Below are 26578 nucleotides of genomic sequence, written 5' to 3'. Positions count from 1 at the left end.
TTGAAATAGGATTGTGGAGTGTTTCTGAAGTCACTCTGCCACTCCCACAGCTGTCAGTAACAAGAGGCAGGAACAGATGTGCAATGGCATCCACATTCACACGACAGAGATCGACTTCACTGGCACACTTTATTGTTGCAGAAATCCATGCACATCAGGATTTACTGTAGCATATGCTATGTCTAAGAGAAATCTCTGTTAGATATAATATCTATAGAGAGACAGGATGGCAGAAAGTGGACAGATAACTATCATTCATGACTTCTTAAATTTACTGTGTGATGGTATTGGAACAATTAATTATTTGCAGATTTTTTTCCACACAAAGAAAAAAAATCTTTGTGTCTTATAAATGTGAATTATGAAATTTTGGTTGGTTTGGAGGGTTCAATCTTTAGGTCAAAATTAGTATAACTTCACCCAAATCACAAATCAGAGCACTTTCCCTCTCGCAGACAGACTGTTTTTTATTTGACAGCTCTACTGCTGACACTAATGCCCCAACCCTTTTATATAATCCCCTCCTCCACCTTAAAGCTTCTCCCTGTGGAGGCTATACACTACAATGTTTTCTCTGACAACATGCAAGGTCACATAAAGTTTAACCAAAGTTTAAGCACATTTAATAAGCCAAGAATGCACATTATCTCACTCTGACACTGAACCTCTCCATACATTTAGTATAAACATTTTACATATTGCTTCAAATCATACAACAAAAGCAACACTTATAATAATTGTTATTAATGTGACCACAAGCTGAAACTGATATTCTGAATGATACTGTCCATATTTAATGCATCCTCCAAGTTCAGAGGCATTAGAAAATATACACAGCCAGGAAAAGAGGTGAGAAAAAGTTAATGGAAAATAATCATGCAGCAACACAAAGCTATTTACAAACTGAATTTCATATATCTTTGTGACAGAAAAACAGATTTATCAGTACTGCGAGATGGTCCTGTGAAATCACTAGAACCAGCACCCTTTAGAAAAATGCATTTCTATGGCTTTTGCTCAGTTGATTCATATTTGTTGTGGCTGTGCAATGGAGCTTGGCATTAAAGCAGAAGTGAATATAAACAGTGCAAAATGCTGGCACCCTAAGCAAAGCAGTAAACAGTCATTACGTTGCAATTACTCAATTAGCATCCCTTTGTAATTGTTTATATTAAAATGAATTATTTCATATAATAATATTCTTTAAAGGTCAGCTACTTAACTGTTGGAACACGACTTTAAAATTGTGCACAGACAAGCTTTTAAGGTTTCAGGGTAAATCTCTGAATGCTGAAGTATACATTCATAAGAAACATATATGAATAAACATAGCTGACCTTTCACATCACACATTACATATTACATATTACTTTACCTTTACACACATATTTTTTGTTGCAAAGAAAGATGAAAATGATAACAACATTTTTTTGAAGTTTACATCACATTTTGTTCAGATTCTGTACACGATATATAAAACACCATTTGTACTGTTTTCTGTCATCAGTGGGTGCGGGGTGTCATCTGGACAGGAAGTTTACATTGTCAGTTTAGCTCGGTTCAAAATGTTACAGAAAAAATGTGCAGCAATAGCCAGCACACTGCCTCTGTAGCCAGTTAAATGGGTGAAATGGGTAGCTGCATGATTGCTGGATTACTTGATTGCACGAAGCTTGCATGCCTTTTAGCTGGCTTTTCAGTGTACCGTACTGGATGTGCGTGAGAGGCTCCTCTGACTGTTGGTGTTCTTGTTAACGTAAGTGGAGGAGCTCCTCTTGTGTCTGCACTGTTGATCACAGCTGCACGAGCACTCTGTCAGGTACCGTCGACAGCAGCAGAAGAAACACTGCATCAGGTCATGGAACAGGTGACCCGCGAAGAACATGTAAATCCACGGGTTACAGCAGCTATTAAGACTGGCAAGCAACATTGCAATGATGAAGGCCATGTCTAGGAAGACGGAGAGAAACAAGAACATGTAAGAGGTTATTTTGAAAGACTTTTTTTTCTCTTCATACATTCTTCTTTTAGTCTGTTAATCCCCAGAAAAGCCACAACCAACATTGAACTGACTCTACTAACAAATATCAGCTGTGTAGCTCGACTGATCTTGTCCAGATGATATTAAAAACATATGAGTGACACGCAGCGTTAAACTGGATAACATGTTTTGTCATAAACATGACCATTGGCCATTTACAACCACATTGGTGTTCAGTCCTACAGATATATTTACCAAATAACACATCTGAGATAGACAAATACATAACCCCAACAAATACACTGTCTTCCTGTTTTAAATTGTGTATTTTTGAAACTTTCTTTTAATACTTTGGTAACAAACTACATTTTTTAAAGATTTTGATCATCTGTAGAAACCACCAGATGTGAGAATTAGAGCTACAAACAGTGCGGAGAAGTGTTAAGAGACAAACTAACGCGTATCTAGTTGTCAGCTTTTCACTGCATTTGCTGACAGTGATGAAAATAAAGATGGGGAGAAATACCAGACCTTGCCACCACGAATAAAGTAAACAGTTTAGAAAGAAGAAGTTGGTTGATCTTTAAAAAGACTCTAAATTAGCAAGTCTTTCTCCATCACAGTAAGATGTAATCACTCGATGCTTCGGTTTGAAAGTTTGTTTATTCATAAGTTGTTCAAGCTGCACGAGGCTCTAGGAAGAGTAAAGGCAATTTATTACTTGAGCCAACGCGTTTAGTTTTTATTTAAATATCTGAACAACTACTTTATAGTCTCACAACTTAAACACCCTGCTTTTTCATCAAGCCCCATCATCTGATGTAATATTTTAGGATAGCATATCTAATAGTGTGGTTGATAATCTATTAAGTCATTAAAAGTACTGGGTTGGGGTCATTAAACCCAGTAAAACCACTGGGGCCTTTTTTAATGCTTAACCCTAGAACACTATCGCTATAAATAGTAACACAATCACTAATGCCGGGTGATTTTACCCGATATAATATAACCAATAAAAAGTAATCAAATATATCAAAATATGACAACACATGACAAATTAGAGTGGTCTTCTTTTACTTTCAACTGTGCCATGTCTAACAAAATGAAAAAAAAAAACCCCCTCCTAAAACAAAATAATGACTCTGGAAAGCTGGTCTTTGGTCCACCCATTCCTGGGAAATTTGAGACTTCCCTGGTGAAGGCACAGGCTCCTCGACACGCAAACAGCTGCAGGAGAGAGAAATCATGTAAATGTATTTGCTTGGGTATAAATCACCCAGCAATAGTGTTCTAGGGTTAATGTTACGTATGTATTGTAAATCTGTCAATCTGATGTACTTATTGTATACCCACATTGTTCATTCAGAATTATAGATAAGCTGACAAGCTAATGCAATTCAGACTTCCTCCTCCAAAAAACATTTTGGATCATAAAAATGAAACATGGTAGGCTGCTGGATGCCTCACAGATAGAACTTCAGGTTGCTTGACACAAATATGACGAACAGCTTCGATTAAAAGAACCTGTCCTTGGTGGAAAAAACTACAGCTTTTTTTCTCATTCACTCAATTGATTACATTCCAATTATTAGAGCCCTGGAGCACAGTGAATAAGCACATAATCTGAAAAGTGGAAAGTGGACAACTTCCAAGTCCCCCCTCTTTATCCTTAATAGGGTGAGAGAGATTTAGAGCTTGCTGGCGTCTCTGCTCAAGCACTGACCCATTCTCTTCCCTGTGCTCTGACTCCCCACAGTACTTTGCTTTATTATGAGAGGTGTGCCAACCAAATGGCCCATCAAAATTCTGAAAAGTGTTTAACAGCCTGCCCAGAGCTGTAAAATCATTTGGTGCAAAAAGTCCTAGCCACTGGAAACACAGAGGAAAAAAAACTGAAAATGACAGCATTCAACTTTTCCTTTTTATACTGGTACAATGCATTCGTCACTTTCTGAAATGAAAAAAAAAAATTTCTCTTAACTCATTTTCTGCATTGTGATTTGCTGCTCTTTTCAGGAGAAATAGAAAGGATGAGATGTCAAGTTCAAAAGCAGAGCTGCTGTCACTTTCTGGAAGAACAGGCTCTATATCAAAGATAAGTTTGAGGATAAAAAGTTAAGAAAACACTGCAAGAGTGCAAGAAGCCACATTCTCCTCCATTATCAGTGACTCCTTTGGAAGTTTTACAGTGTGATGTTATGACTGAAGTGCAGGCCCTGGAAAAAAGTTCACGGGTTTCATGCTGGATCAAATGCCCTGATAAACATGACCTTCACCTACATGGAGTCTTAACCCATGTAGCATTACTTCAAAGAGACTGCAATGAGTCAGAAAATATAGAGAATGTAAATTATCTTTACTTTTGCATTTAGATTTGCACATAGACTTTCCTTGGAAAAGTATTTTTTGAAATCTAAAAGAATTTGATGCGCACTGAAACCACAAAGCCTGATTTAAATTCAATCTGTTGTCTACCTCTCATAAAACTGCTCCAGTTCCACAAAACATACTGATGTATTAATCTCCACTGTGTTTTTGTTATGCCCTGTAAATAGTACCAGAGGCAGACCAGTCACCCACTCTTATGATTTACTTATGCAAGCATGACTATATGTTGAAGTATTTTTATGTAACCCTCTACTGATTAATAAAATGTTTGAGCTCCTTAAGCAATGCTTTCTTACTTGCTTAAAGTAAAAAAAAAAGTATAATTACAATTAAAAAGGCTTTTTAAAATTGACCAGAGTGGGAACAGTAGAGAAATGAGTCTACAATAACAGCCTGCTGATAAGATAATAATGTGTGCAACACCGAAAGAGGCTTCCCCACTGCTTGCATGACAGACAGAGACATGGCAAAGATTTAGTCTGTGGTATGTTTGGCCACTCTTTTCCAGTCCTTGGCTTGGCTGTGTTCGTAATAAAAAAAGACTGATCAATTTAAAGTGATTGAACTGTTCGTTCCCCCATTCTTCATTATTATTTGGATTTACAAATTATTATATGCTTAATATTAGAGTGTTATTGTGAAATCCGGTAACATCGCTATGCCTCTGAGTTATAAAGAAGTAAACAAGTTTTTATTGTGGCTGCTTAATGGCAAAATATATGTGTAACTTTTTTCAATTTTTGTTCAGGTGTATTTATTGAGAAACAGGTGATACTACTTAACCTGAGTGAACCAAGAAGATGAAGACAGCAATATTTTTGAAAGTTGATATAATATATGAATGTGAGACCAATATAAATTTTATTTGTTTCTAAAGTTTTATTCTTTATTTTAAACCATTATATTTCAGGGCTTCTTTTTGTATCCACAGATAATGCTTATATTGCTAAATGCAAACTCTGACAAAAATAGTTACAAACTTTAAATTAAACATAAATCAATCTGGGGTTCCTAATATAACATATCCTTGTGGTTTTTGTTTCTTTTCAGATATATTTTAGATATAATTTTTGCTTGTTTTATTTTTTGACACATTTTTGGCCTTGGTGTTCTCATTTTTTAAGTGAGAGTAACATGATGTTGACGGGAACTACAACAGGAAAAGGATTATTCTGGGGGGAAAGTCTGGCCACCAAAACATTGATTGGAATCTCTGAAAGCTCTGAATGCACATTTGTGGATGTTTTTAAGATAATGCAGCTTGAATGTCTACTTTAATGGCAAACTGACAAGATTTGAGGAGTATATCTGAACAAACAGTTCAGTTAAATGGATATTAGACAAAATAGCACTGGGATTTGAGACAGAAACGCTTTGATGTTCTGGTACATTTACTCCCCTAGAGGCTCTGAGGTCTTTTTTCAAACTGATAACCACTGTTTAATGTTACTCCCATTCATTTCTGTTCACTCTGGGGAAGTCTGATTTTAAACACCATTGTGTTGCCTTGAAAGAACGGCGGATTGCTTGTGCATTCCTAAAGATATGTTGTGAGGTGGAAGAATGATCTTTGTTTTTGTGGGACACTTGTGGAACAGAATTTTTTTTCCATATTAAGTGCTTCTGGCAAGAAAAAAAAATCAACACCATTAATCTTGGATAAAGACGACGCATTAGTCTTTGTGTCACTAAGCACTTTGCCCATAATAGGAGGAAGAAAACGGCGTCATAAACCAGTAAATATTGCCATTAATCAAAATGTGTAAACGCCTAAAAAAAACTGTCATTGTTAAAACGAAGGCCGTTGGGTGTGCTTTTACCTTCTCTTGGTGCAGCAGGATCCCATGCCGACCACATCTGGACAAAGAAAAAAGGAGTCCAGCACACAATATAAGCAAGTACCACTACAAATGTCATTTTTACTGTGCGGATCTTAGCCTTTGAAATGAGTCTCACGCTGCTCACACGAGAAAGGGGTTGGGCGCCTTTGGAGGGCCTTGGAGTGAGAGCCAGAAAGTGCTCCCTTCTGGTTTTTAGATTGAAATTCTCCCATATTTTAAAACATATTAAACCATAGCAGATGCTTAAAATGGCCACTGGAAAAATGTAAATGCTCAAACTCATCCAAGTGATGTATGCTTTGGCACCCCAAGGCTGTACGAAGTCCCCCCAGCAGTCATACACACCATTACCGACCTCCCTAAGAGAAAATATGTAAGCTTGAGGACTGCTGAATATCAGGCTGAGCATCCAAGAGGCGATCACACAGAAGCGGTCTTTTTTCCTGTGTACGGAGCGAAGTGGCTGGCAGACTGCCAAGCACCTGTCTATCGACATTAGAACCAGCATGTACGTAGACGCAAACATACCCACGACCTGGAGGTATTTCACCAACCTGCACAGCAAATCAGGTCCATAGAAGCGAAAAGTGATATCCCAAATGAGCTGAGGTAAGACCTGAAAGATTGCAACTACAAGGTCTGCGATGCTCAGGTGCTTCATGAAGTAATACATCCGAGACTGACTGTGCTTGGTTGTGTGAATAGCCCACAGGACGCACAGATTGCCTGTCAGCGCGAGAAGCAGCACAAGGACCAGAACGGTAACTTCCACTTTAGCCACTTCTTCATTTCGTTTCAGAGGGTTCACCGTGGCGTTTCCTACGTGGCTTTCATTTTCACGACTTGAGCTGCTCCATGTAAGATTGTGAGACCAACTGTACTGCTCGCGTAAAAGGTCCTCCATCGTGCGTAAAAGCGCCACTTAGGCGCAGCCAGTAGTCACATCACAAACCCAGGTTCGGGACCTCTATCAGCTGTGTTAGCTTAGTTTCCCTACGTAATTTTCTGCCAGCACACCCTGTTATTATTATTATTTTTTCCTTCTGTTTAATAATCCGAAACTCAGGACTGCAGTCTGCAGAGAGAAGGGAAAAAACACTATTATTTAAAACTCCTGGTCATTGCACTTTAATCTTTAAACTAATAAACAGTAAATTAACGAAATAACAGTATTCAAGTGATTATGTTCAAAAGGCGCTCACCCGCTAAATCATCCTTTCTTCTCTTAGGGATTTTGGAGCACCACTGTCCTCATCACTCGCTGCCTCCAGTTTGATGTCTGATCTACCGAAGCTCTGCTTGCTACCAGTCAGTAACCCCCTCCCCTCGTTTCATTTTCCTTCGAAGGAAACTGCTTACTTGGGTATGGAAATTATAGTTCTTTCTGTCTTGCTCTTCCTTCCCCGTAGCTACATTCACTTAGTGTAAGCTTTGACAATGTGAAATACTTTGAGCCAAATCATCCCAATAGCCTTAAAGCAGTGTCATTTTTGTTTCACAGTTTCACAGTTAGTGCTTTCAGCATCTACATTATTTAAAGTGAGCTCTTGTTTGAGTCCAAAAATTCCAGTCTGGACTATAAAGGTCAATAGTTTCCCCAAAGATACCGTATGTGGAAAAGGATGTTATGTGGATGAATGCCATTATATATGGGATTGTGATGCGGTGCTGTAATTTGGCACTTTATGCTAAGAGTCTGTCAGGTAATAGTAAAAAGCATAATAACTGTGCAAGGGAAGTGACTCACTAAATCCAATTGCACATAAAGAATGTGGGTTGATGTCATTAATACCATCAAAAGTGCCCTTCACTCTCATGCAACAGTCAAAATGAATGTAGTCATTTTGTTTAAATGTCAGATATCCTACTTTTGATCCAGACTCCATGAAATTACTCTCATCCATTTTAAAGCAGTAATTTAATGTTTTATCATTTCTTTATAGAACAACCTTGTAGCAATTCAATTCTGAAAAAAATATTATTTATTTCTGACATATTTTAGTTACTAAAACCAATAACCGTGATGTCTGTGTATGAAGGTAATCTTATTTCATTAGAATTTGTACTTTCTTTATTAAATCCAGTGTTTCTTATTTGCTTCACCACAAATGGGTCTCTTTTGTTTTGACTCGATAAGAAATATTTATTGTTCTCAATGAACATAAACATTGGAACATCACATGTACAGTATGAAAGACATTTGTTCCTTTCAGTTTATCTTAGAATAGGTGCAGATGAACACTTGCAGGTGTTCTATTGTCAGTTATCACTCAGCTGAACTGGCCTGTCTGAATTGCCTTGTCTGTTAAATTTAATCTAACCAGACATGTTGGCAGATTTCTCTGTCTCGCTCTTTTTTTCTCATTTAAGTATCAGTACATGTAACGTACATGTTTTTGCTTTTGGCTCAACCAGTAGTTGACCTAAGGCAATGATGCATAGCGATGACAATGAGCTTTAGTATAACATCCTCTAAAGATATAAGTAGGTAGGTATTCAGTGCCTGTAAATTGATACCTGGGCATAAAGCATGGAGCGCTCACACAGAGTACATGAAACATAGAAAAGAACATAACTATTTCAAGTTATGTAAGAAATTTACATTGCTCATTATATTAAGTACATGTACTTAATATAAGAGGTACTTAGTTCATTTATGTCTCAGGACACCTCTGAATGTATTGACCAAACTACTGTACACGTTTAATTATTTATCCAAATAAATCTTAAGACATCTTTATCACTAACTGCCTAATACACAATGCAGTATAGCTTTGAGTCATTGTAAGTAATGCATTGTACTACAAAGTACTGTTCTTAACCTCTTTTTGTTGAATAGAAGTCACCCACTGCACCAGACATTAGCATTTGGGCACATCCCCAAGCACTGGCACTCTACACTGTGGCGTGCCAGTGCTGCCCATAAAGCCGTCATAAAGACCACAACACAAGAAACCAAAAACATGTTGCCTTGAAAATATAAAAATATTTTATTTAGAAGTAAGAACTCAGTAATGCTTGGAAAATCTCTCAATAATAATAATACTAATAATAATGTATCTGTTTTGGCTCCTGGCTCCTCTTTGCATAATAGGTCAAATTTAATTAGTGAGAAGGAAGCTGTAGATTAGAGGTCAAATAAGTTTTCATAATACTTGAAATGGTTTCAAATAGCAAACTCGCAGCAGTGTATGAAGTCTAATCCATTTCTTGAAGCAATAGAGTTTAACTCCTGGCAGATTTAACCACTAAAAAGAACTTTCCACCTCCTTCAGTAAGTTTTAAATATGTGGGGACATAAAAACGACATTAACCGGGTTCTGTCATCTCTGAACTAGTGACCTCTACTGGTTGGGTGAGATATCTGTTAAATGGTTCTCAGGGACTTTTAGATTTTAATGTCTTGTTGTCAGATATAAAAAAAAAATAGCATCTGTGACATTAGAGCAAACAAATGGTTGACTATACTGACCTTAGGTCAACAATGGGGACTAAGATAAAAGCACTTAATAAGAGAACACAGAACAGATCAAAGTTTCCATTGGGGTATAAACTTAAACCCCAGACCAAACCATACTTACGTCAGACCCAAGAGGCTCACTTATTGTGACAGAAAGCTATAATTTACTTATAAGAAAATATGCCAGACCGACTCACAGAAGTAACTGTGTGTGCTCTTAGAGCAAAGGACTTTATCAGAAAAATAGTCTGCCAGTCAGTACTGAGTCAGGTTTCGCTTTTTCCCCAAAAAATTATGGCCAAGAGATTAATGCTAATAAAGTCAGCTTTGAACACAAGTTTAAATGATTTTGAACAGAACAGATCTATGACCCCACATCAGATAAGGTTATACCGTTCCCACGATGAGGACATCTGGACCCTAATCATTTGAGATTCTGAGGATATTTCCCTGAGCAAATGTACTCTTTATTTCATTAATTACAGTCTGATGGCAAAATCTAACACTCTCTTCCTTTCCAGTTAGTAGAAAATAGGACTAAGTGAAACATGCCAGCTGATAAAACCTGAACACACCAAACCCAGCTCTTTGTCTCAACCTGGGTATGTAAGATAAGTGTATTTATTAACACCTTTTACACAGAAAGAGTACAACATTAAATGCCGCAATAGCCAAAAAAAGCAAACAAAAAACAACCAAATATTCAACAGTCACAATAAAATAAACGGGTAGTTTTATAAACAATAATTCAATAAAATTTCTCAACAGAAAGCTTGTTTAAATAAAAAGGTTTTTAACTGCTTAACTCCTCAGTGTCACAGACCGAAAGGCTTTGAGACACATCGGACCAGGCAACCTTTTTCCCATCTTCTGCTGTCCAATTTTGGTGAGCCTGAATCAACTGTAGCCTCAGTTTCTTGTCCTTTGCTGATATGAATTGCACCTGGTGTGGTCTTATGCTATATCTGCTTCAATTTCAATGTGTTCTGCATTCAGAAATGCTCTTCTGCATACCTTAGGTTGCAGCAAGTGGTTACTTTTAGTTGGAATCTTATCACGTTCAGGCAGTCTGGCTATTCTCCACTGGTCTCTGAAATTAATCAGGCAAAGAGAACTGCTGCTCACTGAATATTTTCTCTTTTTCAGCCCCCAACCACAACATATTTAAAGTCACTTAAATCACTTTTCTTTTTCATTTTGATCCTTGATTTGAACTCTGGACTGTCATCTTGACTATGTCTACATGCCCTAATGCACTGAGTTGTGCCATGTGAATCACTGATTAGATATTTAAACTCACAAGCGGTTGAACAGGTGTACCCAATGAAGTGGCAGGGGGATCTATATTTTTTAAATAAAAAGTTTATGGGTTAAAAAGTAACTGGACAGAATCACAAAGTCAAACATAATCGACACATCAAATATTCTCTCTAAAATCCTTTACATTCGAGCACCCACATCCTTTGACCCACAGACACAAGCCTACGCTCTGTATAGTCCCTGTTAATGGTCTCTGAGGCTTTCACTGCAGCCACCTTTGGCTCATTTTTATTTTGCAGTTTCCTTGCCATTAGTCTGATTCTCTTCAAATAAAATGCAGCTCACTTGAATTGGGACCAAGACAGTCACTTAACTAACCAAGAGTATACATACCTCTTCTTCCCTGGTTGCTTTGGTTGTGTATTAAGGATTGCTGACTTGTTGATGCTTTTGACCTAATGGAGCAAAATGCTGCTATTTCATTCAGTCGCTTCATTCAGCAATGAAATACTTAAAAACTGCCAGTGTGCCATAATGGAACTATGCCCACTGTAGATGATGCATGTTGGCTTATGAGTGGGTCATTTTTACTCCACCCACTCCTATCTCCATCTTTTCCTTTCTTTTGTGTGTGTTTGTCAACAATAGCCTTGCCTTTCACTGTAGGTCATGAAGTCTCCTTTTGATTGTTGACAAGGAAACACGGGTGTCTACATCATGAAAAAAATGTTGGCATATCAGATGTTGTTGATTTATAATTTTTTCCCTTGTTTTTACAATCATTATCATCTTTTTTTTCTTGCATTATCCATTTTTCTAATATTGACAAGCCATTTGACCTCAAATGAAAACCCTTAAAACTCAATCAAGTGTCACTGTATTAATTTAGATACTGCTGTTGGTACACTTCCATCTCGCTGTTTACAATAGGCACACTATGTACCTAGGTGGTGTGTAAATATCAACTGGGTAATCTTGTTTCATGGAAAGTTGTGCACTTGTTCAAGTTGTGCAAGTGGGGGTTGTTGGAATTTAGGTGATAAAAGAGGTCTTATATCAATCTGAAGGTTGGGAAATTGAGTCACAATTCTTCCAATCTGTATGTCAAAACATCCTTGGGCAATATTCTGAGCTCAGAGTTTTCTCTGATGTGTCCATCATCAAAGATAAGGTCTTGAATAAACAGGCTACATCTTCTAAGACAGCCTCTCTAGTTTTAAGATAAACTTAAACTTTTTCTTTTTGATAAAGCATAGAGTTGGTCTGGATTAGGTAACCCTGAACCCTCCCTTAGTTACATTGCCATTTCACACTTGATTGTTTGACCATTAGGGATATAGGTACTTGTACCTTTTGGAAACAAAATACTTTGTAGTACATGATTTGGGACACTGCATATGTTTTAAGGGCTTCATATCCCACTCGGGTCATTCTGACAATACTGTGCAAAAGTCTCGAATCACTCCTCTTTCTTAATATTTTGCTTTCAGTGAGCCAGATTTTCTTGTACTATTTAAAGTGGTTCTTTAAACAGTAATTGTTCTCTGGGTGAAGATCTCTCAAAGTGTTTTTTTTGGAGATTGACTGCTTTTTTACTCATTTTCTGTCTAGTCATTGTACCTGGCCATTTTTAGTTCGTTTAAGTCAAATAACATTATGTTATGAATCATTCAAGCACAAAAAGGCACCAAACCCAAGGGATGAGCCAGTGTTGTGTCTGCACATAGCAGATCACTTACAGAAAAAGGGTTACTAGCAGGCTGTCGCTAGCAGTGTGCCACTGTCAAGGTTTGGCAGTGTGGCAGGCAGGATTTGGACCCAAATGCTGGAATCAGAAGACAAAATATTAACTCAAAAGGCAGCTTTAATGCTTAACTCAAAAATACACAAAACTACAGACTGTAGCTGGCAAACTGTAGCTGGCAAACAATCCAAAAACTAGGAATTTCCGGAAAATATGGAACAAGGAAACACACTACCAAGAGGGAGGACATAACAAAGGACAGAGGGGAAACTCAGACAATAAATACTCACAAAATGATGAGGGGGGAGGAAACAGGTGGGAACATTAGCAGTCTGAAACTAACATGATGACTCAAAAGGAGGTCAAACTGAACACAAAGCAAAGCACAAGAGACAAAATATTGCCAACATAACATGGAATTAGCCTAACACAGAGACAGATGGTGCACTCCAATAGTCCATTTTGCTTAGGATGTTCCTAATTTAGAGAGGTGACCTCAAAGTATCTGCGTGATGGTCATAATAAGAGCTGTGTCAGTTCTCCAAATACTGAGCAAAGGAGCTTCAATGCTTCCTCTATTGCTTCCTTTAATATCTGGGTAAACTGGACCGGATAACAGGGGAGGAGAAAATGCCATCCCATAATTCATAACAACAGAACATCTGACCATCATTGAAAACAATCGACATAATAAACAAAGCAGTGCAAATGTTAGTAAATCAGGCCCTAAATATTCCCTTTTCTTTAAAATTTCAGCCTGTGCAATGATGGATATTTTCACAGGCTGCCCTGTATGAATGCCCATTTTGCAGATTGTCTTCTGCACAATGTGGTTTCAACATAAAACAGATGACCCAAACATTAAGCATGAACTAGAAGAGGACTAGATTTGAAATGAATGCCCCAGAATCTAAACAGAAAGAACCCAACCAGAAAATGCTGATATAACAAAAATGCAAAACAACACAAAATGATACTCAAAACCTAAAGGAGTCGTGAAACCACAAAACTCAAGACCCTGAGTCCAAGACCCGGAATAGTTGAATCTATCGAACAATTCCAACCATAACATGTTAGAAAGGCATACAGTATACAGTGTGTTTTTAAAAAACATTGGAGCACAAAGGATGAAGTGACAGGTCTAGAAAAATATCTACAATTGATTAACAATATGTGAAAGTCATGTCGGTATGAAAAAAATCCCAGGACTAAAAGAAGCGTGGCATGGCAATGATCCCAAACACCAACTTGCACAAACTCTATTTTTTCATTGCATCATTTATTGTATTTCCATTTATGTGTGCACCTGTTTCAATAAATAATTTCATCTCTGTTCCATTTTCCTAGCAAATAATATTTAAAGAAGTGAGGGTGACTCCAGACTTTTGCACAGTACTGTATAAAAAGAGAGAAAAAAATCCAGTGCACTCTTGACCACACAAACATTCATCTGACATCTTTATGCATCATCAGTCATCAGTATACGTTACTGAGAGTTGGTTGAGCTAACGTAAATACTGAGACATCTTGCTGTGGTGGTGTCTGAGCACATGAGGGTCACTGCAGCAAAGGATAATAAACCAGTGTGCTGGTACAGCTGTCCTGTGGTTTTCGTGCACTCGAGCAGGTATAAACCAGCAGTCACTCTCTTGCTCCTAACCTGAAGCATGTGTGGGGTGGTGGAAGGGTCAGAAATCTCATGCAGAACTTAGTGTGACTAACACAAGGTTTGTGTGAACACTGCCAACCAAAACAAACACTGTCTGATGTGTTTTTCACTTAAATGCCTGGAATGTGCGCATGGGTTTTTTGTTTTTTTGTTTATTTTTTTACTGCTGTAAGATTTTTTTTAAAAATTTACAAAAAAAACTCTATGCAGAGCTACCTGCTAAGGTGACGCTTTGTCAAAAAGTGAGTAATTTTAAAATGGCACAGAAAGATGAGTTGCTGTGGATTGTGAAATATGCATACATGACTGAATGGATGGTTTATTAAACGACTTATTTATTCCTTTTAAATTTCCTATATGAAAAAGCAGGTCTACACAGATTTTAAGCAAAACTGTTTTGTGTTTTTCTGAACATGAGCAAAAGCTGAGCACTAACGCATATATGACATCACTGCTTTAACAATGCAAAACTGCCTGATACACATGCCAGCACTGATAAAAGAAAATAGTAAACTTGGAGGCACATGATTCCATTGGATTAGACAATTTGGAACAGTTCTCAACATCCCTATACACGCAGATGGTAACACGAATAGCCCACCGATTACAGATACTTGACACAAATAAGCTTTTTTGTTTTGTTATTTAGAAATGAGTAATTATATTAACTAATCCATAATCACAAAGTACAGAGAGTGCATGTACAGTACCTAGCAAACAACCAATAGAATTTATTAATCAAATAATCAATTTTCTTTAGATGCAAAAATCCCTTTGCTTATTGAATTGTGTTGTTCAAGGCAGGAGATGTTAGTGTGGAGCACTGTAACAATGATGTGTGCTGTAGCTCTGTTAGCTCTATGTGCGAACTAAAGTGGGTCAAACTTGGGTGGGAAGCAGAACACAATGTTGCATATAACCAAAACATTTGAAAGCATTCATTATAATAGGGGTCAGAGCAAAGGCTCAGTAGTTGTTGAGGCTCTCGGTTGTTGGTCTTTGTGGGTAGAGGGACGATTGTGGCCGGCTTCAGCCATAGTGGCATGAATGACTGAGACAGTGATGATGGTGATGAAGATCTTAGCGAAGACCAAGGGCAACTGGTCTGCACACTGTCTGAGGACCCTCCCTGTCACTCCATCTGATCGAGCGGCTTTCCTGGGGTTCACTGTTCTGAGTGTACGCCTCACCTAGTACTTCCACCCCATGACACTTGAGCTGCAGCTTCCTTGGGTCTTTCCAACTCAATGCCTCAAATATCTTTGGATTGTGGGAAGCCAGAGCCCTCAGACAAAACCCATGCAGGCCGAGGGAGGTCAAACTCCACGCTGACGGGACCCAGCTGGCTGGTGGTTTTGGACCGCTGTGAAGCAAAAGTGCTAACCATCTCACCACATTGCACTGGAATTTAGCCACAAGTAATCACATTCATTGCAGTTGTGCTTTGCCTGCTACGATCTGTTAAAACATGTATCAAATGTATGTTTTTCAGTATGGTTACAAAATCCTTGTTATTGATTTAGCAGTGTGGATTCACTTCATCAAATGACTATTCCTTGTTTGATTCTGACCCTAATGAAAAGTGCTGCGGTTATCTGCTACTGTAATTGTTTCCAAGGAATCTTTCTGACTGTGCGAGGCAAAGGAAGGACATGAACATTTTTGGGGCGCAGCATGACTTCAATAATTAAACTGATATAATTGTTGTTCTCTAGCAGAGCTAGTAACAGAGTTTAACAAAAGGTAGCTGTGTGAAGGAAAATAATAATCACTTTGTTTTAGAGCCAACTGTTTCAAAAACTACTCCAGCATGTGGACACAATTTAAAGCAGCAGGGATAAAAGCCAACACCCCAGAGAATCCATATAACAAGAGTATACTGAATACAGCCCCTGGCATTATTCTTTGAGGATAGCGCAGAACTCGCAGCTTCTGCAGCTGAGCTCAATCAATGGAAAGTCAGTGACATGCATTCAAGTGGAGGGTTTGCATGCAAGCTGCAACCTTTTGAAGCTGTTCCTTTTGATTAAGTGTACCTTTTCTACAAGCTCTTACTTCTTTGATATAATTTATAAGTACAATGATTTCTTAAACAGGTAAAGGAAGGGGGGATTTCAAATGTCTGGATGGTTTACGGAATATTGTAATTAACAGTTTCCTGTGCTGGCTTGCTTTAGTGGAGGATGCAGCCCAGATCACGTCTGCTTGTTTATTCCAGCCCGGTTGGATGTTGTGACCCCCCTGAGTAAATTCCTTTAAACGTTGCACCTGGTCAACACAGAGTTCGAGGGAGACTGACAGGAAAACTGCTTTACTTGACTGGCTCATGTTTACTTTAGTATTTACTTCACAGCCTTGATTGAAACAGCAATTTGAAGAAACTGTTATTATGCATATGATGACAAAACCTATTCACAGATATGTGCCACAGATCTTTAGCCATCTTCTTCTTGACTTGTTTTATTCTTGACACTGTGTACTGAATTCACACTTTGCTTTTCTTGCTACAGTATTAGGTAAGGTCAAATCACAAGGCTACTCTTTCAGTCCTGTTTCACTCATTTTTGTGTGTGTTACAGTTACTTTTGGCCATAGATTCAGGCGCCAGTAGTCGTTGGTTATGATCAGGAAAAATTCTTGGTTTGATTACAGTTTTTCTCATTCAGTTTGGTGCAGTTCTCAGAGCAGAAAAAAGTCATTCTCAGTCATTCTTAATGTAGTTCTCAAAACAGTTAATTGGCGATAAAGTATCTGAATTTCAGGAGCGAGACCACGCCTCCAAACACACTCCTTCTGGTTCTTATCTATATATGATCCCCCAGTTCTACAATATGTCTGTTCTTGTTTTCATGCCCCACCCTCCCTCCCCTTTTAAATTCTTTCACTTTTTCACTTCCATGTAGTACGTGGGGATCTGCCAGGCCCGGGAGCCGCCACCAGTCCCCTTCAAGGAGTTCCCCAAACTGCAGCTCAATTCATGTTTAAGCCATTCATCTACTAAAATGCTGTCAAACCTAAAATGAGGACGTGGGCCCAGCGACCGAAAGGATTTCTCATAACACAGAGTCACCTGTGCAAAGGTCACTACAACAATTAAAGCTTTTTCGCTTTTGTCAAAGCATGAAAAGTCAGTCAATCACTTCAACCCTGTGATGCATGAATTAATGTAGAGTATTTTTTTTCAGAAACCAACAAGAAATGAGAAGGATTTTATTGAAATGGTATGGTGCTGAAATGGAGAAAACCAAAATAATACTCATTAAACTATATGGATCAGAAAACAAAGAAAATATATACAATATGAGAACACCAGCTACTGTATAGTCCATGCTACATACATTCAGCAAACACTTTATTAGGTATGCCTGTTCCACTTGTCATTGCAGTAATCCCAATATCTAATCAGCCTTTCACATCACCAGGAACTCAAAGCATTTCTGCATGTAAACATGGTCAAGACAGCCTGCTGAAGTTCAAACCGAGCATCAGAATAAGGGAAAAAACGGTTGTTGATGTCGGACGGGCTGGTGTGAGTATTTGATGTACTGGGATTTTCCCGCAAAACCATTTAAAGGTTTACAGGGAATGGTCTGAAATGAGAAAATATGCAGTAAGCAGCAGTTCTCTGGCTGAAAATGCCTTGTTGATATCACAGGGGAATGGCTAGACTTCTTCAAGCTGATAGGAAGGCAACAATAACTCAAAAACCACTTGTTACAAACAAGATATGTAGAAGAGCGTCTCTGAAAACACAATACATCTGACCTTTAAGCAGATGAGCTACAGCAACAGAAGAATACACTGGAGACTCACCAAAATTAGACAACAGAAGATTGAAAAATACTGTAATGCGATGGCGACCATAGTCACTTAATCTCAGTGCAGTGGAGCACCTTGGGATGTTCTTGAAAGGGAAATTTGGATGAGCAGCTGTGACGCAAGACTGAAAGTATGTATCTCTTTTTTTTAAACAGAAAAAGTAAACCTCTAACAATGTGTTACTCTATTTGCTCTTTCACTCTTTCAAAAGTAATTAGATTACCATGCATATCAGGACTGATGCCAAAAGAAACCTACATATCTCAGAGGCTTTGAGTAAATGTCAGTATTTGACAACTTGTGGAAATAATTTGGGCTCCATTAATTAAATATTTATTACAAAGTATCTCTTATGAACAGTGCCATTTATAATACTATATATACTGTAATTCATAAAACAATTAATTTCCACTACACAAATTAATAACATGAATACAAATCATCACATCACTTGTGATATTTTATTTTACTGTATTTTACTACAAATGTTTTATTTTGGTGTACTGGAAAAAGTGGTAGCAATGATGACTGGCGATGTTTTTAATAACTACCATCTACTGAGGGAAAAATCTGACTGGTGTACTTCACTCAACTATGTTCATCAGATTTTTGCTTATTGCAGGTTTTAGTTTTGAGTAGATGGTAAACAGGGTTTTAAAGTTAAGATATGGTTGAAGTTACCCGAGGCAAGCTGTAGATTCAGATAGCAATACACTGAATTAAATTAAAGGGACAGTCATTATAGCTGCTGTAAGAATTGAGTGACAAGATAATATGAATGGAGACGGATCCATGAGGTATAGTTAATCTATATATACAAAAAAGCAGCAACAGAATGAGAACTGGTATCTTTTGCAGTTAAAAAAAATATCTTCTTTGTACTTTATAAGTGATACCAGATGGTCCTGAGCCAGATCAAGATGTGCTTAAGGTGCAGAGACACACAGTTTTTTATTCTTTTCCATAAAATGTAAAAAGGTTTTTACACAACCTGTGTGAGGAATGGGCTTAGAGCACATGCCATGGCCTTGGGCACAGCAGGAACCGCAAGAGAAGACATGTAATGTGAAAGATCCTGAAGTGAAACTGAATTAGGTTGATGTGAAAATGATGTGAAGGTTCTGGATGAGTGATACAATTTATTATCTTTCCCTGACCTCATCATGGGATTTCTTGCTGGAGGCTTGGATGGGGTTTTATTTTGAAAAATCTCAAGGATAACAACTATAAAAGAAATATGTTTATACTGTTGGTTTCCAGTTAAAGTACATTTCTTTTTGTGGTAGTGGGTGTGGGTTAGGGTGAACCAGTACCAAGGGGGATAATTTTGTGGTGGCGCAATCAATAAGGACACTGACCTTCTGATATACTGTTTCTTCCTGAGTTGTTCAACAATGCAAAACAACTTTAACAAACAACTGAATTTCTTCAAACAAAAGTTCATATTTTCCCCCCGAGCCCACACAGAATTATAAGCACTCCAGATTGCAGTTCAGGGACAGTAATGGCACGTACTAGCAGCAACAGTAAATTTACCAAGCTACATTTTTTAACCTTGAGAAGGAAGGAAGGAAGAAAGAAAGAAAGAAAGAAAGAAAGAAAGAAAGAAAGAAAGAAAGAAAGAAAGAAAGAAAGAAAGGTGTGGGTGTGTGGTAGAATTGGTGAATAGTGTGGAGCTGGATATGTTGAATGGAAGAAATCAAGGAAAGATTTCTGCCTGTTATAAGCAAGGACGAGGAATTCATTTTGAGGAAAGAAAGGCAAGCACACATCACAAAAGGTTCATCATTCTAGTCACATTCAATATGCTGTTGTTTTCTAGAGCATAATACAGTTTTATTGTATCACCAGATAAATTTATCATTGTCAGGCAATAAAATAAGAATAAATGAAATAAATCACATTTTTTGGGGATGTAAAGGATTTGTCAACATGTCTTTATTTCCTGTATAGCGAGTGTACTGGTGTTCCTCAGAGTGCTTGTCTTCCTATAATAAGACCAAGAAAAAATAGCAGAGGTCAGGCATAAAAGCATGAAGAGAAGCACAAGGGACCCATCAGTGGTCTGACTCATAACACAAATACGTCCTATCTGGTGAACTGACGGGGCTGGTTTAAATTTTTCTTCTCATTTTTCAGCATGATCAAAGTTTTTCTGTGATTTTTGATTGTTTTCTCAAATAGTTAAAGTACCTGATAAAACATTTCTCCAATTGTAGTATTTACTGGTAATTTGCAGTGTTTAAAAACACAAGAAGTTACACTAGATTTAACTTTGCTAAACAATATTTTAACACAGAACATGTTTTGGATATTTTGTTATACATCCTTCCGTCTTCTGGAGGTATAGAAATACTGAAGGCTCCTCAGGCTGGAGCTGGCAGATATTTCAAAGCAACAACTTTAGTGTTCACCAGCTGTGAACTCATAATGAGCAAGCTTTCTTCCCTCCAGATTCTTATTTTGTCATTACGAGGTGAAAATTGGGAAAAAATGTGAGATAAAGCCTCAAAAGCCCTAATTTTCCTACACCCTCATTAGTGAGTATGGATGTCATTATGACCAGAGAAATAAAAAAGCAATACAGGAACGGTGGAAAACACAAAATATGTATGTTGTTAACTGTGCTGTGGTGTAACACCATTGTATAGATACACATATGGACATCTGCAAAACCTTCAGTTAGTTTGATGAAAGAGATTTATAAACCGAGCAACTTTCAGTGCTTCTCAGTGCTGAACGTCTGTCTATTTTTGCCTCGTGACAGGATATTATGAGAGGGTTTACTCTGAATAAGACCATAGCTAAAATGGAAACAGTGAGGCAACACACTGTAAAATTAATCACCGCGATCTGTCACATAATGTGATGACAGCACATGTAGCATAGCAGAGGAAAAGTGCCTATTGTTAGAACATGTTTTCAAGATCTTAAGAACTGATTTCCCCCTAAAAATTTCCCTCTCTCATGTTCAGCGCTTAAACATTTCCCACGTATGACAAAATGACATGATATGTGTGTGCCTGTTCTAAAAGTATGCAGTTTATTTGTTTATTTATTGCTGATCCATCACTTTAAATTTATTTTTTTTCCATGTATATATGTAAAATTATTATAAAACTCTCAATATGTACTTATACAGCAGTTGACTTAGCACCAGTACATCAGTAAGAATGTATATGATATGACGCACTAATTAACATGTGAAAACCTAGCAATGACTAGTCATTATAGTTCTTTTTCCTTTTTTTTTGACAGCCCCATCATTTTTTTTCTGTTACAGGTAGAAATAAAATTTGCCCAGGAAACTGTCAAGATATGTGAATACACATGATTTTTTTTTAAATCACATATTTATCCATCCTTAATGGTAAACTTGGTTTTCATAGAAAAGTAGGAATCAATTAATAAGAAAGACTTTACAATGTGCAGAAATGCTGTATTCAAATGATCTTTGTTGCTCTGTGATGTCATGTACTGGTTAGTGATTTTCTGCTCTCAAATTAAACGAAATCCAATAGGAAAGGTTTGATTTAGTCTGAGAACTTTATTGATGCTCCTACAGTAGCAACAATCTTTTCTTGTTTATTTGAGAAATATTCAAAAACAAAGTAAAAAAAACTTAATGAGTTTTACCTGCACACTTGGCTTTACATTGCTTAGGTTTTCTAGTGATTGCAGGTAAATTAGATTGTTTCTCAAATTAGATCTTTTAGATAGATAACCCACTGGTTTTTGCTTGTGATCAGGTTCAATTTGTATCTTCAGACATCACCAGTCTATTTACCAGCTACAGAGGTTGAGCTCCTTTCTAAAGGAGTTTGCCTTCCATTTCTTGTCTGTGCTGAATCGTCCACCCAGCAGTGAAATAAGATAATTTATTACAGTTTCTGCTGTTGCCCTCCACATTATCCTCTAAAGTGTTCTTCATGTTCATCGCTTTGTCATCGTTATGTGCTTTGTTGCTAGTAAAACAAATAATTGAGGCTGAGCATGCATTAGTTACTTTGTTGCATGCATAAGTATGATACGAGTAATTGTTCATTCATGTAAAACTATGTTACAACTTTGACTTTATTGTTCTCTGTCAAATATTACTGTTTGTTCAAATTAATTCTTTTTGTCTTTTTCCAAAGAAGCCTGACAGTGGGCCCTGCGACAGCTTGGCAACCTGTCCAGGGTGGACCATGCCTCTCGTCCTGTGGCAACTGGGATGAGCTCCTTCCCCCTGGTGACCCTGAATTTAGAAAATTGATGGATGGATGATCTTACAGTGGCCGACTGCATCAAACCAGATATGTGAATAAAAATAAACCAATGTGTGATTTTAGATAAAACATTCATAAACAACCATCTGTTTCCTCCTCTGTTTGTGTCTGTGCTTGTTTGCTTTCACGTATGTGAAAACTCAATTAACAGTTCCTATTTTAAGATTAATTGGTTGAGCTTATTACATTTGCTGCACACTATGTTCCTCATTAAAGGCCTGCATCATATCATTCTTATCTGTGTCAGGGACCACTAGTCAATCATTTTGATTCACCACTGCTTGTTCAAATTTTTTTGTCTCTGCCTAAATCCACTTGAGCGTAATTGTCATATTCTTTGGGAGCTGAATTTATTGTCTCATGTTGGCTATTGAAAAAATGGAGACAGAGATATAACAGACATAATATTGCCAGGTGGACGAACAGTTCACTTCAGTTTATATTGCTCACAATGGACATGCTGTTCTATTGCTGTCTGCCTGCTTTAAGTATGAATCATGGTTTCCGTCTTGTCAGCTTGGCTAGTATGAGCAGTGCAAACACTGTTCTGACTGAAAATCATCATAATTTAATTTAAGTTATTCTCATCAACTCCTGCTTTAATTTTATGCCTGTAATTTATCATTGCATCACACAAGACTGTAGGAAATGAGAGTTAGTCACAGACTGTGGTTTTGTTTGAATAAATAAACAAGATAGCAACAAAATCAACCAGCACAGAGGAAATTACAATTTATGTTTTCACTGGGACGGGCTGATTTATCAAACTCTTCTAACTGTTTGCTCGCTTGTCTGGGTTCATTTTAATCCAGAGTTCCACAATCATGCTGTGTTCAGTAACTTAACATTTGCAAAACATATAGATGCAACTTTTGACACAAACCATTTAAACACAGTTCTTATTAAGGTGAATCCATTTGCATGAAACTGAAAGTATACCTTTTTTAAAGTTTAGTTGGCTATTATATTATATAGCATTTATTATATGAAGCTTGGTTCTTGCACATACATGTCAGCATACAGAATAAATTAAGATGAACAACACAGCCGCTTATCAGCTCTGTTTTTGATAAAAGGCTGTTGACAGTTGAGCTTTATTTGTGTTTTTCTTTTTAGCTGCATTATGTCAAAGTCAGATATGATTTGATGCAGGAGATAATCAAGGCCACTGAGACATTGCCACCGAGCCAACTCAGACAGTTAACTCCAAAACTATTTGCTGAAGTGATGAAAGTCTCGTGTGTTATTTGTTCATGCCTGTCAAACCTCTGAGAACCACATAACAATCACCATGTCTCAAGAGATTTTATCAGTAATATCTGCTTGGCATTAGGAAAGAGGCTGTTTTTCTCTTGTAATTCAGTCACAACTCTGAGTTTGACATCGTAGTAGTGTCTAAATGAAGAAATACTTAATGATAGAATTGACCCTTTAAAGTCTGAACTGTGAAATAACTGCCAAATAATTTTTAACGTGTCTTCTGACAAATTTATATAAAAAAGAAAAAAAATATTTAACAAATATTAAATAAATATTACATTAAAAAAGAATAAATTTGCATATATGGGATATGGAATTTGATACATGTAATACACTTGGTGTTGGTGGTATTCGTGGATCAATGAATATTTATAATGAACTTGTAGCATTTTCTTAGGCACACTTTGGTAGTACCAGGTTATCTTTTAGTTAGTTTTTGGTTTCCTCACGGGCACGTCACTGCAACCCCCCCCGGCTTCTGCTCCGCGGCTGCTGAGTGACCCCTCATCTGGGACTCTCCTCAGCTCTTTCTGGGATAGTGGCGCGGCTGCCCCTCTGTTGGTCTTCCTTGGTCTCTTGTGTTCTGGGGGCCTCTGGATGTCTGGAGTTTTGATCTCCTCCATACCTGCTTCATGCCCTGGAGGACGGGGCAGTGGCCCCCCACACCCTCTAGCAGATCATTACATGAAGGAACCTTTTAAAAACAAGCGCGTTCATGCTCACAGGTGCACACACGGGTGATCACACACACAAACTACACCCTTTTTGGCTCCTACCTCAAAGCACACTGTGCGCTGTCGATCTCACGTGCTGCACAATAATGTTTAATATTTAGTATTTACTGTCATATTCCCATATATCATTGTGATGTTGTTTATTACTCTCGTTTTCTTCTGCTTGCTTTCTTTTTTTCTTTCTCAACAGGTGATCCAGGTGATCGATATATGTATTTTTTGTCTGCTTATTCTGTTGGTTTTTGGTTTTTGCCCTTCTCCCCCGTCCCTCTTCTCAGCTGTTTTTCTTTCCCTCTTTCTTTCTCCCCTTTCTTTCCACCAGTCAAGTCTGTCCCGTATTCAGCAAGTGAAAATAAAATAAACAATAAAAGGTGAATCAAATGGACCATTACGGCAAGGCTGGGATGGTCCATTTGGTAAAGTAAATCCGTTGGGCATCTTTCTTCGCCTTTAGACAATAATTCTGATGGCAAAAGAACCAAACGGGAAAGGTTAAAAAAAAAAAAAAAAAAAAAAAAAAAAAAAGTTTTTGGTTTCCTCATGGCATTGATGCAATAAGGTGCTGCAAATCTTCCTCCCAAATTTTAGAGATTTTGCTCCCTACTGACATGATAGCATCACACACTTGCTGCACATTTGTCTGCTGCACCTTCATGACTCAGTGTCTGTGAAGGTTCTCAGTCATCCGGGTCATTGTAGTCTAAGGAGCTTGGAAAGAAAAGCGTAACTTCTTTAAGTTTCCTTGAAGATGTTTCACCTCTCATCCGAGAAGCTTCTTGACTTGTAAGAGCAATTAGTGGAGAGTCCCAGATTTTAAGCCCTATGGGAGTGTCCCCAAGAGGGTCATGGACCCCGTATTGATCCTCTACCTAATCACCCGAGCCAAGGTGTGAAAACGGGTGTGGGTCACAATCAGCCAGGGTTTCAGGTGAGCTCATTGTGAAACCTAGCTCCACCCTATCATGTGATTTCCTGAGGTCAGCTGGCCCAGGGTGTGAGTGGGTGTTAAGGCGTCTGAGAATGGATCTCAAAACTGGATTATAGATGGCAGACAGCTGGTGTCGTAAGCCACCGCCTCTGTTAAAAGATGGCCGTTCACAGTGGACATAGATGGCTTCTTTCATTCCTCTTTCAAACCATCTGTCTTTTCTGTCCAAAATGTCAACATTGGTGTCCTCAAAAGAGTGGCCTTTGTCCTTTAGATGCAGATGGACAGCCGAGTTTTGTCCCGTCGACTCCTTAGACTCCTTAGGCTACATCATTCAGTCCCACCACACCGCAGAGCTTCTCTCTTTGACTGAGATCTGGTAACGGTGGAGACCATTTGAGTGCGAAAAACTCGTTGTCATGTTCAAGAAACCATTTTAAGATGGCTGGAGCTTTGTGACATGGCATGTTATCCTGCTGGAAGCAGCCATCAGATGATTGTCATACTACAGTCCTAAAGGAATGAATATTGCCCACAACAAAACTCATGTAGGCTGTGGTGTTTGAATATTTTGATGTTGGCACCAATGGGGCTAAAGTGTGTCAAGAAAAACTATTACACCACCACCAGGCTGAAATATTGATGCAAGGGACAATGAATCCATGCTTTTATGTTTCATGTTTCATGCAAATTCTGACCCTGCCATCCAAATCTTACATATTAGATTGAAAAATGGGTGAGATGTGAGATGGAGCTGCTGGTAGGCAGGGTATGTAAATCCTGCCATGTCAGTCTGACATGTCAGTACGTTAAATAATATGTGTACGAACCCTTATATTCACTCACCAACTGCTTTGTTGAGACTACACAATGACATTAATAAATACACGTGTAAAAAGTGTCATTATGAATTATGAAATAGCATAAGAATAATACATGTTTTTTTCTCAAGTCATCTTGTGTTTTTACAATGCATTTTTTGGTGTTTTGATGTTTTTACAGTATATATTTGTGACTCTGTCACAAATGCATACACATGAATGTGACATGTCAAATTAGTTAAATTGCACAGATTTTTAAAAACTGGTTTAAACAGATTTCATCATGCGTTTGAAATATGTTAGACATTTAACTGAACTTTTGGCCAGTTGTTTACACTACATCATTCGTGTACATAGAAGATGCAAACAGAAATGATTCCTCACCGTTTTCATATAGTGTTTTGA

The 26578-nt window shown here is 37.8% G+C and overlaps 1 protein-coding gene and 1 long non-coding RNA gene across 6 annotated transcripts; one reads left to right on the top strand and one right to left on the bottom strand.

The window, feature by feature from the left end:
• Window positions 1–115: 115 nt before the first annotated feature.
• On the bottom strand, window positions 116–7521 carry LOC100702815 (isotocin receptor). Of its 2 annotated transcripts, XM_005453537.4 has the most exons (4): window positions 7413–7521; window positions 6190–7285; window positions 3963–4065; window positions 1770–1950 (listed from the first exon to the last, which is right to left on the bottom strand). In XM_005453537.4, exons 2-4 carry the CDS (start codon window positions 7112–7114, stop codon window positions 1911–1913), a joined length of 1068 nt encoding a protein of 355 aa, XP_005453594.1. In that variant the 5' UTR covers window positions 7115–7285; window positions 7413–7521; the 3' UTR covers window positions 1770–1910. The 2 variants fall into 2 exon arrangements, with proteins under 2 accessions (XP_003448447.1, XP_005453594.1); XM_003448399.3 differs by lacking the exon at window positions 3963–4065 and having other exon boundaries at window positions 116–1950; window positions 7413–7520.
• LOC112846972 (uncharacterized) lies at window positions 6693–22507 on the top strand. 4 transcript variants are annotated; one of them, XR_003220217.1, is made up of 4 exons: window positions 6693–6819; window positions 6916–6971; window positions 7440–7573; window positions 15439–15576. It is a non-coding gene; the product is annotated as an uncharacterized LOC112846972 (long non-coding RNA). The 4 variants fall into 4 exon arrangements; XR_003220218.1 differs by lacking the exons at window positions 6693–6819; window positions 15439–15576 and adding an exon at window positions 22302–22507 and having other exon boundaries at window positions 6860–6971; XR_003220216.1 differs by lacking the exons at window positions 6693–6819; window positions 15439–15576 and adding an exon at window positions 22299–22507 and having other exon boundaries at window positions 6860–6971.
• The last annotated feature ends 4071 nt before the right edge of the window (window positions 22508–26578 follow it).

This window comes from Oreochromis niloticus, linkage group LG5 (genome assembly GCF_001858045.2).
Source record: "Oreochromis niloticus isolate F11D_XX linkage group LG5, O_niloticus_UMD_NMBU, whole genome shotgun sequence".
Taxonomy (NCBI): Eukaryota; Metazoa; Chordata; class Actinopteri; order Cichliformes; family Cichlidae; genus Oreochromis; species Oreochromis niloticus.
Note: the sequence above shows the minus strand (reverse complement) of the source record. Positions and strands in the feature narration are given on the sequence as shown.